Source organism: Citrus clementina, unplaced genomic scaffold, assembly GCF_000493195.1.
Source record: "Citrus clementina cultivar Clemenules unplaced genomic scaffold, Citrus_clementina_v1.0 scaffold_5, whole genome shotgun sequence".
In the NCBI taxonomy this organism is placed as follows: Eukaryota; Viridiplantae; Streptophyta; class Magnoliopsida; order Sapindales; family Rutaceae; genus Citrus; species Citrus x clementina.
The window spans coordinates 38,608,568-38,624,927 of NW_006262201.1; the positions used below are offsets into that span (position 1 = coordinate 38,608,568).

At 31.7% G+C, this 16,360-nt stretch overlaps 2 protein-coding genes across 2 annotated transcripts; one reads left to right on the plus strand and one right to left on the minus strand.

Annotated features, from left to right (window-relative positions):
- Positions 1-141: 141 nt before the first annotated feature.
- On the minus strand, positions 142-6,454 carry LOC18040805 (ubiquitin carboxyl-terminal hydrolase MINDY-3). The gene is made up of 7 exons (XM_006434383.2): positions 5,513-6,454; positions 4,617-4,695; positions 3,793-3,944; positions 2,789-2,912; positions 2,496-2,681; positions 1,630-1,701; positions 142-1,481 (listed from the first exon to the last, which is right to left on the minus strand). The coding sequence occupies exons 1-7, from the start codon at positions 5,971-5,973 to the stop codon at positions 654-656; spliced, it is 1,902 nt and encodes a 633-aa protein (XP_006434446.1). The 5' UTR covers positions 5,974-6,454; the 3' UTR covers positions 142-653.
- Positions 6,455-12,112: 5,658 nt separating this feature from the next.
- Positions 12,113-16,260, plus strand: LOC18040806 (fructose-1,6-bisphosphatase, cytosolic). The gene is made up of 12 exons (XM_006434384.2): positions 12,113-12,604; positions 13,062-13,109; positions 13,205-13,279; positions 13,359-13,420; positions 13,534-13,600; positions 13,740-13,853; positions 14,067-14,153; positions 14,479-14,549; positions 14,625-14,690; positions 15,385-15,471; positions 15,606-15,681; positions 15,899-16,260. Exons 1-12 carry the CDS (start codon positions 12,446-12,448, stop codon positions 16,010-16,012), a joined length of 1,026 nt encoding a protein of 341 aa, XP_006434447.1. The 5' UTR covers positions 12,113-12,445; the 3' UTR covers positions 16,013-16,260.
- Positions 16,261-16,360: the final 100 nt, after the last annotated feature.

A 16,360-nucleotide genomic window follows, 5' to 3' on the forward strand; every position in this document is an offset into this window, starting at 1 on the left:
TATGTTGTCCACCAACCGCCTGTCAAGGAGCGAATGATAATATAATATACGAGATTTCGACAAACTTGTAAATATAGATACGAGAAAATTTGAAATGTAATATTTAATTAAAAGAAAAAATTTACTGTAAAAAAATCAATTTCTCATCACAAAATTGCAACAAACAACTGATGCAATGTTTACAAAAGCCGGAATTCAGGATCGGAGAAACTTGCACAATAACAGAAGTACCAAAATGGAGGAGGAAAGAGCTTTACTGCTGTTACAACAATTTCAACACAGGCTGAAGTTTATTAATGACATTTCTCAACTAAGTTAAATTCCCTCGACTCATCAACAACGGAAGTTTAAATATGAATGAATTATACACTAAATATGACAGAAACCTTCCTTTTTTTCAGTATTTGACATATCAAAATCGAATTAGAAACTGAAAACTACAGCAATACAGGGTAGAAAAAGCCACTTAATCCTCATTCTTGAATCCGCAACTACACCAGGTAAACAAACTCTTCTCATGTGCCCATAGATGCCACTTCAAACCAAAGAGGCCTCCCTTCGGCTGCTACATTCATTTGTGACTGCTTTTATACTTGCTCTTGGCATTTCTGAACAAGAACACGGTAACAATCCCAAGTGGGAATAAGAATCACTCAAACTATACTAGGTGGGTCTCCAATCCAATTGCAAACAGCACGAGCCCAACGAGTCCTAATGCAGTCCACCAATGGTGCATGCTGGGGCGGCTCAGGTTTAGCCGCTTCAGTTTCTTTTCCACTCGATTCGTTCCCACCAGACGCAGATGACACTGCCACATCTGCCATGAACTCCTCAGGAGTCCACCTTGGGGGAACTGAAACCCTCAACTTTGTGAGCCTAGGCCTTTGCAGTGGAGTATCGCCCCCAGAAGAGCTCACTTGGCCACCATTCAAATCTGATTTTGCAATCCCATTAAAGTGATAAAGATCAAACACCTTCTTGCCCATCAATCCAGTTGAATCCTTAAGACCACCTAAGCTTTTGTCTAGATCCAGTATAACTTGCCAGAACTCACTCCACACAATAAACCCTGAGCCACAAAGGTGATCGAGTTTTTCGCGCGGAAGTCTAATGTTTGTATCCCTGATGACTTGTTGAAAACCTTCCACACTAATAAAACCACCACCTCCACTCTTATCTTGTGCATCAAAAGCTTTACGAATGTGTGATTCTCTTTCTTCCAATTCATTCTCATCTTGGACAGAGGTATCAAGAGCAAATAAGACTGTATAATGAGACTCACTTCCAACAACCCATATTGGCCACTTTGGGCATTTTAAATGCTGACCAACTTTACAGAAATTGAGGGATTCCAACAGAGTAAGGAACCCAACTTCTACACTGGTTGATATGCCTTTCAAACACATGCCACCACCTAAATCCATCCTCCCATCAAACACATTTGGGACAGCCTGTCCACAGAGCAGTAGGTTCACAATTTCCTGTTCCATGGCACGCAGTACTAGGTCATATCTTGTAGAAAATGCTCTTATACTACAAGATTTGATCAAGGAAACTAGGAAAGAAATCAAAGGGGACCAATCATTGGAGTAACAGAAAAATTAATGCTTCATTAATCTAAGTGAATACCTGAGAGGCATGCCCAAATGGTGCAGTGACTAAAGATGGGGTAGGATCATCCCTGTCAGCTTGAACATAGTCCTGTGAAATAGAAGAGGTCGGAACACATAAGTAACACAACCATCCAAGCAGACTTAGTAAATAAATGTTGAATTTAAGCCTGTAATATAAGTGGAACTGAGAGTGTGATTAGTAACAATTTGAGAACAATTTCCAAAATATCACTCCAATCCCAAGGTTAACGCTCTTACTAGATATTATTCTGACATTCTGTGGAACAAAATATTTCAAACACATGTACCATATAGAATACTCAAATCTGATCAAATACAAGCTAACAATTAAACATGAAGTTTAATGTGGCTCTATAGCTTTAAAATTCATATCCCAAAAATGTCAATTTCAAACACCAAAAAAATAAAAATGATAAATCTCAGAAAAACCCAACACACCAACAATTTCACCCCAACAAAATGTTGAGGTGGGATTTGTTACTGCATATTACAGTCCGGTTTCCTTCAATTCCCCCATACTGGCATACTATACTTACCAATCTTAAAAGTTGACCTCAGTGAGCTCAGACTTTGAAGCTCCCTTACCTCTAGGTGGACAGAAAACTTTGACTTGCCTTTTGTTTCAAGAATAAACCATCCAATATCACTTAGGCCAATATTCAACAATTTATCCCTTCGATATCAACATTAAAATCAAGAAATCATGAACAACTGCTCATGCATCACCAAATTTTACCTAAACAATTGATTTGGCATGTTATGAGCTAATAGATGGTAAAATGAGGTCAATTCTGGCAGATGGAACATAATTTAACACTTGAAATTAAACGTGAAAGAAAGTAAGCTTGCAAGAAAACATACCAATCCTCGGGAAAGCAATGCAGAAATAAGGAACAGCATCGCTCCCATGCGACTTCGAAAAACAGGAAGTGCTTCTTCAAGTTTCTGAAGTGCAGTTGCTTGAGATGTGTATGCATCCACTCTTATTACTTTCTGCATATCAGAGCCTGATTCGATTGAAAGACCTTCAAGGGCCTTTGCTAAGACCTGTTCAGTTGAACATAGAACAAATCATCACATATAAAGTAACAAAATGCTACACAAACACATTGATTTCAGCCAAATGCTGCAGAACCACATTGATATCAATTTACCTCATCCTTATGACTGTCCTCCGACCCCTCAATGTCGTGTCCAATGGTAGTTAAAGTAGCAATCACAGCCCTTTTATTACTTCCACACGAAAATAAAATCTCACCCATACTTTTGACTAGGGCTCTGTAAATTGAGAGGGAAAAAGGAATGGAATAAATTACTGAATTTGATTCAAGGTTACAATGTTGATACAAACATAAAATGAAAAAACAACCACTAAATCTTCAAAATAAACCAGTGTTGCTTCTTACTGGTTTGTCCCTAATTTAAGCACACAGTGATGGACATTAGCATAATAAAAGAAATAATGAAGGTTGATTGAGATTTTAGCTTTTACTCACCCATAGGCATAGTCGTATAGATCAGCATTCATACAAGTGCGGTAGAATGAAAACATCAAAAACAGGTATTTAAGGTATAAAATTCAAATTCAACTTGGAGAAACATAAGCCATCATGTAAGAGGAGGATTTAAAACAAGAATCCTATTTATCTTATGAAAATTGCATGGCATTTAATTTAGAATCTACCACCAGAATAATGATGATAGAAAAATAATGTGAGAATTTTATTTCTGCGAAAATTTTTTTGAGCTGTATTTGTTCTGTGAAAATTAAGTAAACAAAATCATATGACTCAAAACACATTGAGCACATGTAGAGACTATTATTATTTGTATCACCAACATAAGAAGATTGTTATAATCATCATAGAGTCTAAAAGCAAAGAAAATTGATGTATTAACAAACATGGAACTATTAAAATGAGAATTGAATCGCAGCCACTGGATATACCATTTTTTATGCTTCAGGAGCTAGATTAGCATCATTCTTACAAATATGCATATTGTAAGACGGTACAAATGCACAGATTCCTAATTATTGAGGGTCCATGGCCTTCCCTTTCATAAACTCAAACCATGGAACTTAAAAAGGTTAATTTAACACATTTCAATATCATTATCCAATCTAATGTTGTATTATCTATCACGACAAATCAATCACCTTGATTTTGCATCTTCAGTTGGAGAAGCAAAATTACTCGTTGCAACATATCGTTTTTTGGGGAAATTCTTGGAACCCAAAGTTTGCGGTGCATTGGGTGCTACTTTACCTAATTCATCTGGAAAGAAAAGAAGGTGTTTGAGCACAAATGCCTGCACAACCAGCCAATACATTCAACTTGTTAGCAATAATTGTTTGAAGATTATGGCATGCTTCAATAATCAAAATATCAGAAAATCACTTAGCATAATTCACATAGAATGCATATGAGAATACAAATAATATCACTGTATAATACAAAAAAAGAACAACTCCAGAAGTAAAATCAATTAGCTATGCATGAAGGTTACAAATATTATTAATAAGTTCCCTGTGGTTTAGAAGAATTCCCATGAATCCATGACAATTAATACTGTGTGTGTCAAGTGCATGTTATGAATAAGATAATTCAGCATTCCTGTATACTACATACACTTGACTAGAGAAAAAGGTAAATCAGAGTCGCACAGTGGGAGTACTAGTGCACCAGGATTTTTTTTCTTTTTTTTTTCAAAAGAAAAAAAGAAAGTTTCAAGTAAACCTTCAACACTATCAACTAACCACAAAATTATGGCAACCAAAGAAATCAACATCACCCATTCCCATTGAAATTGCAAAACTAGCCAGTATTGGTTAGGATTAGAGACATAGCCAGTTTTGGAAAATATGATGGTGCGTATTAAAATACATTGATTGCTAGGGGTTTGGCGAAATACAGTTAATCAAACTCATATGTCTATGCTACAATAAATTATGTACACCAAGATCAGAAATTGGAGAATTACTTGTATGGCTGCTAAAACGCCACAGGGCCCACCTTCATGCTGCACTAAGCCCATGGATGTTTCTGAATCGGAGCTAAACCTATAGGAAAGTTTTACATAATATCAGCTAAAAAGTGCATGCAAATGAAATCTGTCATAAAAATTATTTTCAAAAACATCAAAAATAACATCTTATACCCATCTAAAGAAAATAAAATTTCAAAGAGAAACATCAATACACACAAGCAAACAATAAAACCAGACTACAAACATAAAGACAATGTTAAGTTATCCCAAGAATGGATTAATAACTTATGATTAATAAATGAACGTATGAGCCAAAAACAATTTATACCTGATACAAATGGAAAAGAAAGCAATATGCTACGAAAACACAACTTGCTTCAGCACACTGTCAATTATACAGTTCATCAAGGCAATCAAAATACACCAACTAATCTTAAGTGCCACTCTGCAACAGAATTATGATTCTGAACTTACTAACATGACACATTTAGCATCAGAAACAACAATAACCTCTAAATTTAGCTCACCAGCACACAAGGGAAAAAAAATGATAAAAACTGGGTCAAGCAAATTTGCAAATTCTGCCTCAAGTTTGCATAATCAACAACAATTCTTTCGCAAAACACCTATAACTGCAGATAATCCAGAGCTGATCTGGAATAGAACCACGTGCCATCAAGTATATGAAGGTAGGTGAATGGTAACTGGAAATATCAGCTGCCAAGAGAAAATGGCAATCACTTTGAACTACCACGTTTCCAAAACTAAGCACAATCACAAGAATTCCATTGCCACTTATATCTACAATTTAAAACGAACTTCCTGCATTCATGATGCTCCATAAGCAAAAACCAACAATACCCAACAAACATATTAACAATTACACATACCTTATGCCCTGATTGCTCCACTGAGCAAGTATGTCTTTTGAAACTTCACTCCCAAACATCATCGAAAACAACTGATTCGCTTCTTCAATTCCCAAATTCGCTTCTTTGGGTGCAAATTCCCTGCTTTTTGCGACTTTTGGCAACGGAACTGACAAATTCGAAGAAGAAGGCGCGTTTTTCAAATCCAAAACCCTCTCTTTCGATGTAATTTCACCGCTTTTTACTATCTTCGGCAACGAAGCAGACGAATTCGATGTTGGAGACGAGTCTTTCGCCTCCTTCATCCGCTTCTCTGCGGCGGCGGCCATGAGCTCGCGCTGTAGCCTACGGCAATCCTCCGGCGAGGCTAGCGGAGCTGCGGCAGCCGCCTCCCTCTGCTTACTGCGCTTCGGCTCCGGCGGGGTGTTTTGCATGCTCATTCGCAGAGCCATTTTCAGGTCCTCATCTTCTTGATCCGCCATTTGAATTAATGAATGTTGTAATTTACAAATTTAGGGTTTGGATTTGGAATTTCGAATATACTTTTATTGTTTGTGTATAAATATTCTCCGATTTGAATATAAATTACATGATTCGATTTGAATTCAATAAAAACAATTAATAATATCGAACAAAATTGGGGATTCGAAAGAAAGAATTTGATTTGATGAAGAACAGCTAGGATTGGAATTAAAACTCTGGTCAGGGACAAAAGCGGGATGAAAAATAACTTCCAGCCCTTTGAATGCCGAATAGACAAAGACAAACGACACCGTACTACACCCGTTTAAACTGTCCTAGGAGGCATTTTAAGGGAGACGGTTGCGTGATGACTTATTTACCCTATTGTCATCCTTGATTGATGGGATACAGCGAAAGAGGATAGGATATTTTAGTAATTTAGAAGTTAAATGCTTTACTTTAATGTAGAGTAAAGCGTTTCGTTTTGCGCTGTCAGAGAATCTACGCTGGAGTAAATTATGGGGAATGGCCGAATGGGATCCTGGGGGAGGACACTTGGATTTGGTTAGGTGATTCAGCTCCTAGAGTGGAAAAAAGTTTTTGATCGTCGATCTTGATTGTGCTGAGATTGACGGAAGGAATGTTGATGGCCATCGGTGGAAATCATTGAAAACGTGAATGATGAAAATTTTTTCATCGGCGGAACTAAAATGAGTAAATTTACATATAGTTTAGATGCATGATTTCTATACCGACTCACATGAAATCTTAAATGTGTATTAGAAAATTAACATTGTTAAAAGATAATAAAATAAACTAATCCATCTCGTATGAATGACAATTATGAATATAATTAGGGCTCGTTTGGGAGTATTTTTGAAAAATTTAAAAGTGATTTCAAGAGGTTAAAAGTTAATTTTAATATTTGGTAAATTTTTTTATAAATCATTTTTGAGAAAATCACTTCATCATAAGTGGATTTTGAAAAGAAGAGAAATAGTAGTTTTTCACAATATGATTTTGAAAATCAATTTTATATTTAATACAATTTCACATTTATTCTCTCATATATATCATAAAAAATAAAAAAAAAATATTCTTGTTAATTAGGAAATAGAATTGTTAACTTTAAAGAGACTATTATTATTATCAATTACATTGAGATAACAAAATAAAAATAAAATAAAGAACATAAAATATTATTATTATTATTATTATTATTATCCATACATACATACATACATACATACATACATACATACATACATACACACACACACACACAAAATAAAAAAGATGTAAATAAATTTTATTGAATATTATTTTCAATTCAGTCATTTATGTTCTTATGGTAATTTAATAATAAGATTTACCAAACACATACGATTACTTTTAAAATTCACAGTACTTTTATCAAACATTTAATTGATTTAATTAAAAACTGATTATTTTTACAATACAACTAATAATAAATATTTAAAATCTATAGCATTACCAAACCGGCCTTTAGTGTAAAGAAAATATATCATGTTCCTTCTACATAAGACGAAAGAGATTGAGTTTCTAAATATTTCTTTGCTTTTATTGTTGTGTTTGATAATCATACATAATTTTCTCTTTTAATTCAAAGTAATTTTATTTAATAGTTATTTGATTAAAAAAAACTTATAATAAATTTAACAGTTTTCTAAAAATTACTATTTAAAAATAATTTTTATAAAATTTTATTTTAAACTCGAATTTTTTCTTCATTGCACACATTTATACCAAATCAACCCTAAGTCTACTCCACTATTGTCTTCACTGACAGTACGGGCTTTTTTTTTTTTTAATCTAAAGTCTTAATTTTATATTTTAGCAAATATTTTAAGAGTTTTGGTTGTTTGTTTTTTTTTTTTTTCAAACTTGTATCTGACTATAAGACATTTACCTATAATGAAAAAAATTAAAATTTATAACTTTTATCTAAATAGAAAAAAAAGTTTGAATGAAAATTAATTTTTTATTCTCAAAACTGCCCCTATCAAATATTTTAGTTTACACTAAGAAACCAAAATCATTGGTTCTAACACTTTTATTTTATCAATTTAGATATGGGTTGAAGACAATACTCTTCAATCTTTAGAGCCGACTATAGTCATTTGCGCTATCATGGTAATATAGCTGAATTTCCTTTCACATTTTTAATCTTCTAAACAATCTAATAATCATAATAAATCTTATAATTTTTTTGTATTTGGAGCAATAGCTAACATTTTTATATTATTTTAAGATAAATGATTAATTGATTCTATGTTTGCTCATATAATTAAACAAAAAATAGGTAATATACGTGTATAGACAAATAATACTACTAACATTGTATATGTTAAATAATGTACATATGTTATATAAATATTTAATAAACTATTAGGAGAACAATATTTTTTAATTTAGGCTAACTGTAACCCAATTCCCTCCCTACTTATATGGGTAGGGTTTGATTTCCCGACCTCTTGTTTTCAAAACAACATATTTTATCAATTAAATTAATTGATACCCACAATATAAATTGTGTGGATATATATTTTTGTAATTGTTATTTTTTAGTTGTAATTTCTAATTAATTAACTTACAAAATATATAACAATTATATATCTTGCATACAAAAGACATAAATTCAAAATACTAAATTTAAGCCACTTTTTATTTATAAAACTAACAAATTACCATTTATATTAAGATGTATGAAAAATAAAAATAATTATATCATTCAGATAGCTATATTTAGACCTATTCAGATTTGACAAAGAAAAAGAAACTACCTAAGTTCAAAGGGACAAGAATTACCAAATCTCTTAAAGCTTTGAAAGCTAAATAAGTAGAGCTTCTCTATTTTCACTTTATATATAAATGAGGTTCGGCACATGAGAGTAGGAAATCCTTCTATTTTAAACTTGTGTCTTCGTGGATGGATGAAATGCAAAGATTTAATATTTTGTGTTGTGGACTATTGTGAATTAAATGCAAAAAATAAAAATAATTGTTGGTGTTTATGTTTTGAAATAGGAGGAGAATGATAATAAAACATTTCCCATTTCCCAATTCCATACGGGATTGGGAAATGGGAATCAAATTCTTATTTATTGAACTCACCATTTTACCCAATCCAAATTTCATAATTTTACTTTTGTCCTTAACTAAAATCTTATTATATATGTGTGTGTGTTATGAAATACATAGTTAATATTTGTTGATATATAACTTTGCTACCAAAGTTTTATGACAACTATATCTTACCATTTGATGTTTAATGATTATCATTTTACTACCAAACAGTTAACTCCTTTTAAAAAATGATGACATCACAAGGGTATTGGAGGTACTTCAATTTGACAAATTTGAAGTGATGATTGATGTAATACCGAAAAGGCATAACAATTTGACAATTTCCCAATAAGCCAAGTGTAAATTGATAAATTTTTAATAAAATAATAAGATTATTTAGGGTTATTAAATTAATTATTGTAATTAATTTATACTTACTAATTTGATTTAAATAGCTAAATACAAATATTAAAAGAACACATATCCAATATAAAATAATTTTCTTAAAACAATTAGTTATTTTTATTAAATTTATTATTATAATTTATTTGTATTTATTAAAATTGATATAAATATAAATATTAAAATAACATTAGTTTATTAATATAATCATTCATCTTCAGAAGCTTTATCATTGAAAATATTTGATTTTTGGAAATTTTTTTATTTTAGAGAACAAAATCATTTTCTACATATTGGAAGAGGTAAAATAGTTTTTCAACAAAAATTCTATTAAATATTTTGTTACTTTTAAAAATTTAATAATAAAATGATAACAATTGAAATATTAGTAGTAAGGTGATAAGTTAGAAAATATTATGTGGTTATTTGATAATATGCCCTTGAGTATGATTTGGGCTTGTATATGTGTTTGCCGCAACCCGCCTTATATATTTTATGCTTTGGAACTTGGTTATAAAAATTCTTATATGCGTAGGGGTGATAAAATTGAACCGGTTAAAAGAAATTGGTGGGTTCGATTTTTTAGTGTTTTCGTATTTTTCTTAAAAAATAAACATAAAGCGAGCTGAATACAAATATTTAGTTTGATTATTGGTTCAAATTCTCAAAATCAGAATCAAACTGAAAAAATAATAATTTTTTTATATGTGACATAATTTAAGAGTGACATAAAAAAATAAAATAAAAATTGTTGAATTTTGTAAGAAAATTTAAAAAAGATATAAATATTTGAAGAACCAAACTGATCCAGAATCGAACAAAAAACTTCAATTTTGGTTCGGTTTTATTTTTGGTTCGATTTTTATCGACTTTTGAAAATTTAATATCCAACCGAGCTGAACTGAAATTTTTGATTCAATTGGATACCAATATGCACCGCTCGTTGTCCACCCTGAATACGCCCATTATACCAACCACACAGCGCAAAGAAAATAATATTCTAATCTATGATTTTTGCAAAAAGTATTAATTTCAAGGGTCCTGTTGCAAAAGTTGCAACATACAACAATTTTTTATCTTTCTGTGTTTGATTACACTACACAATCTTATATTTTCACAAAATTCAATAGACACTAAAAGTTACAAACTTTTATATATAAGTCCATTTTTAGGATAAAATGGCATTTGAAACAAATTTTAATTTATTATTATTATCATTATTGCTATTAAAATTTTCTTATTTTTATTTATTTTAATTATTATTATTTATGATTATAACTGTCATTATTATTATTAAAATTTATTACTTTTTTATTTTAATTGTTATTATACGTAATTAATTCATTATTATTAATGTTTATCTTGTTATGATTAAAATTATTGTTATTATTAAAATATATTCACTTTATTATTTTAATTATTTTTGTTATTATTTTTATTAATATTAATATTATTAAAACTTATTAATAATTTTTATTATTTTTGTTATTATTTTTATTAATATTAATATTATTAAAACTTATTAATAATTTTTATTATTTTAATTATTATCATTATTAATATTATTAATTCAGTTAATTTTGTTGTTGTTGTTATTATTATTATTATTGTTTTAATTATAATATATACAATTAGGGACGCAATTAACAAAGGGCATTTTAATAACTTGTAATAGTCTATTCCAATTCTAAAATAAAGTAAACACATCAATAGGAATATTGTTCATTCCGATTCCGATTCCTACATCTCAAGTAAACAACTTATTCTGATTCAAATTCCTTATTACGATTCTAGTTCATTTCGATTCTTGTTTAATAAATGCAACATTAGAATGTGTTTGGAACAGAGTATTGTATATTGTTATAATATTGTTCACATTAATTTATTGATTATCTATGTTTGGGAAGTTTTGAAAGTTAGATTGTGGTTATTATATAATTTCACGCAATGTGCTAACTTTTGCCTTAATTGAAACATTAAATATATTTAAATTATATTTTTATTTTTACTATAATAATTATAATATTAAAAATAAATTATTTTATTATTTTATTTTATTCTATCATAGTATATTTATATATTAATAATTAATATAAAATAATAATTAAATATAATTAATAATAATTTTAAACGATAAGAGTAGATTCAGAAATGATAGTAATAATTAGATAATTATGAAATACTTATGAATTTGTAGAATAAATAAACATATTTTTCTTTCTGAAGTTAGGAAGCAAATACATGCTTTATTTTATATTTAACGGGTTGTGGCTCTTACAAACGAATATTGAATCATGTATTGTAATTGCCTAATATTAATAATAAAAGTTCTCTTAAAATTTCTTTTTTTTTTCCTTATTCATATTATTTAACAACTAAACCAATAAATAAAATAATAATAATTATATTTTTTCTGATATTTCAAAATACAAGAGGAATTGCAATGAAAATAACCTGAATAAATACGTTCGTTGCATCATTCTTGCCTTGAATCCGATGGTTAAATTATAAAATGACAAAAGTAGTGGTTTGTTGCAACATAAGTGGCCCCTAATTTCAAAATGATATTAGTCCCCAAGCCGCCAAGCGAAGGATATTAACCTGTTTGCAAGTACACAGCGAAGCGAGAGGCGACAATGACTCAACACAGACCAAATATATTATATTATATGTGCCAATTTCCTCGAAGTCCACCACCTCGTCCTCTTCAACATACACGTCCTCTTCAACATACACGCAAAACAACATAACCGTCGAATCAGATCGTTTCATCGAGTACAAGCTGACGAAACACGCTATCTTCACTTTTCAGTGACGACCACCCAACCTTTCTCTCACTTTCCACCCGCCACGTGTCCTTCCACTCTTCCATTTCCTGCCGATAACACAATCCCCTACGCTTACACATATATCCGCTCTCAATCTCACGCCCTTGAATCCAGCGCTTTATCTTTGCATATCTCTTAGAAAACGACAGCGTTTCTCTTTTAACCGCCGAAGAAGATGGATCACGAAGCGGACGCGCACCGGACGGACTTGATGACTATTACTCGTTTTGTGCTGAACGAGCAGTCGAAGCACCCGGAGTCCCGCGGCGACTTCAGCATCTTGCTTAGTCACATTGTTCTCGGCTGCAAGTTCGTTTGTTCTGCTGTTAACAAGGTCGCTTCGTTTTTTAATTCCCTCGTCTTGTTTGGTCTAGTGATTTAGTTCGTTGTCTCTGAAATTCGTATTTTCGGAAATTCGGGAGAAACTCTGTTTTGTGGATCAAAGAGAGAGGAAAATAGATGGCGTAATTCTTAATGTTGTTGAAAGTTATATTGGAATTGTCTTTTTAGTTGAAGGTTATTTTAGGAAATAATGTGCTATAATTCGAATGAAATCACTAGCAATGTGAAAGCCAGAGTTAAAATATTAGCTGCAAGTGAAAAATAGATATTTTATCTAACATTTTAACTGTTGTACGCTTGGAGTTACGTGGAAGCAGAAATGCTTCAAAGAACAAATCTTGAAAACAAAGAGTAGAGGTTTCTTGGTCTCTGTCTTTGAATTGCTGTAATCATGTGGACCGTATACATAAAAAGAAGTCTTCTTTGACCCCTGTTTTTACTTTTTGCAGGCGGGTCTTGCCAAGCTAATTGGACTTGCTGGAGAAACCAATGTTCAGGTAAGTAGTTGGTGGATTTGATTATTTTATTTTATTTTATTTTTGCTTATATATGCTCATTAACTTGAGTTTATTTGCCTATATATTGACTAAAGGGTGAAGAGCAAAAGAAATTAGATGTCCTCTCTAATGATGTCTTTGTCAAAGCTTTGATCAGCAGTGGCCGAACAGTAAGTGGCCTTGTGTTTCTATGTTTAATTTATTGAAACCAGTTATGTTATTTTTCTGAAAGTTTTTATCTCCTGCCAGTGCATCCTTGTCTCCGAAGAAGATGAAGAGGCAATATTTGTGGAGCCCTCTAAGCGTGGAAGGTGTGTTCCTTTGCTCTCAGTTTTCTTTTGTTCATTTATCTGTTTTAAATATTCAATTTATACTTTCTACACTCTTTTTACTTACTTGGTTCTATTTTGTTCTGATGGCAAAGGTACTGTGTTGTTTTTGATCCGTTGGATGGGTCTTCTAACATTGATTGTGGTGTTTCCATTGGAACGGTTTGAAACCTCATCTGAGAATAGTCTGTTTTATGTTGTTTTATCAAAATTTTGCAAATACTGACATATGTATAAAATGACTATTCTTTCCAGCATGAATATTTTGCAGTGATCAATTGACTTATTCTCTTTCATCTAGATATTTGGGATTTATATGATGAAAGATAGCCATGAACCGACTCTAGATGATGTGTTGCAACCTGGCAACAATATGTTGGCTGCTGGCTATTGCATGTATGGAAGCTCTTGCACGGTATAGAAGGATCACTTTTCTTGTGTTTTAGATGTGTAATTGTTGTTCAGAAAACCTTATATTAATAAATAAAAGAATTAATTCACATTGATAGTCAGGTTCAAAGAAGAAAGTTTAGTGATTTATGAGGGTCCTTTTTTTTTTTTCTCTTTTTCTTCCCTTGCGAAAAGTGTTAAATTCTTGTACTAATTCAAGTATATAATTGTCCTGCAGCTTGTATTGAGCACTGGGAGTGGTGTCAATGGGTTTACGCTTGATCCGTCTCTTGGGGAGTTCATACTAACTCACCCAGATATTAAGGTATGTCTTATCAGCCAGATGCAGGAGCATTTTGAGAAAATTAATTTATCTTCTTATATTTTCGACAGCTTGCGTATATATAAACTCCAGATTCCAAGTTTATTAAGGTGAATAAGTGTATGTGCATTTTTTTTTGACAGAACTAGCTTAGACGATTATGATATGCCTCTCTCTTCTGTTTGAAGGGGGATTTACGATATGCCCTATAAAAAAGCTTGAAAGAGTTATTGCATGTGTAGTAGGGATATCTATCATCTCCATTCACAAAGTGTGCATTGTTTTACAGTTTTCACTTTCTCTTTTTAATATATTTTTTATATGACAGATTCCAAAGAAAGGAAAGATTTACTCGGTAAATGAAGGAAATGCTAAGAACTGGGATGGTCCAACAGCCAAGTGTGCATTATTCATTTAGTAATCTCTTATTTCTCTTCTTCTAGTGGAATAGTTTCCTGACATCTCTTATTTTAGGTATGTGGAAAAATGCAAGTTCCCTAAAGATGGTTCATCACCAAAGTCCTTAAGATACATTGGAAGGTATTGTGGTTCCTAACAACAGTATATTGAGATGTTGAAATTATTCATTTAGTGTTTAGCTCATGACTGATTAAGTATTACCATTGAATTTGAATCCTATGCTTCCAATCATAAATTTCTGATCTATATGCATGGACTTCCAGAAGCAAAATAAACCATTAATCTATCGTTGTGTAAGTAATAACTTGCGTTCTCCTTTCATAAAGCATTTTTGGCAGAAACAGATAATTCACGTAGGTAGTTAGAAGTTAGTGTTGAAGATGAGTATTGACACTTCCAAAATCAACCCAACCCAGAGTGTTAGCACTTCCAAAATCAACCCCATCCCTTTGGTTGTGAATTATTTAGCTCTTACATCAGATTACTTCAATAGATTCTATCCAAAGGTAATTTCTTGTATGTTTACATTGGGTGATTTCTCGACCCTAGTAATTGCAAAAATCTCACACATCTGAATTACTAGTCATCTCTTTCTAACGGCGTATGATTTACAAGTGGTGAAAACATTCCTTTAGGATTATTATTGGGCTCCAATTACATGAAATTCAATGCTGCCTAGTAGTTTTCTTGTTCTGCTATTTGTCTTTCATCACAAACTAGCATTTTTCCTTGAAATGTCAAAACATTTGTATTATCTGACGATAATTAAGATTCTATAGTTTATAGTTTGTGATGATGCCATGGTTATCAACAGCATGGTAGCTGATGTCCACCGCACATTACTTTATGGAGGTATCTTTATGTATCCTCGTGATAAGAAGAGCCCCAATGGCAAATTGCGGTATGTTTTTGGGAGCTGTAGCAATTTTTTTTGGTTTTATTTCTTTTTCCCCTTAAGGTCCATGAGCTTGAAAAACTACTCTGTCATTACAAAACCGTATACTAATGTTTTGAGTAAGCCATTGTGTGGAATAGTGTGCTCTATGAAGTCTTCCCAATGTCATTCTTGATGGAACAAGCCGGTGGTCAATCTTTCACTGGCAAGCAACGGGTATGTATATACTTGTCGACTCTCTTCTTATAAATCCAGTTTACGCTACTGTTTCGATTTGTTCAGCTTAACTTAGTTTATTGTACTCTTTGTTTTTGTTTGTTTAATGCTTATAGCAATTTGAGTGAGGAAAAAGAAATCATTAATAAAATCTCTCGGGACTCTAATTAAATTTCAATGTCTTGTGACCGATGAATTGACATCATTTTCTGTGCAGGCACTTGACTTGGTTCCAAAGAAGATTCATGAACGTTCTCCCATATTTTTGGGCAGCTATGATGATGTCGAAGAAATCAAAGCACTCTATGCTGCAGAAGAGAAGAAAGAATGAGCTTGTCAATTCTATCTTTCATGATGCTTACATATCTCTATCAGATCCCATTTCTGATCAACTTTCCATAACATGTTACAAAACTTTCATTAAGGTTCCTTTATGTATTGGAAATGATACAGTTCCAGTCCAAGCTGTATATTTTGAATAAAATGAAGGTGAATGTTTCAGTTTTTGTATTATTATGAAAATTTCTATTCATTTATTGATATAAAAAGCCTGCTCCTCAGCAAAGAACATTCTCTGAATCTCTGTTATGAATGTCACAATTTCCAATTTCTGTTGGTAATAAGTAGTAGCTAGCCTTTGCCACCAAAAATGAGAAAACATGAAAAAAAAAAATGGTTT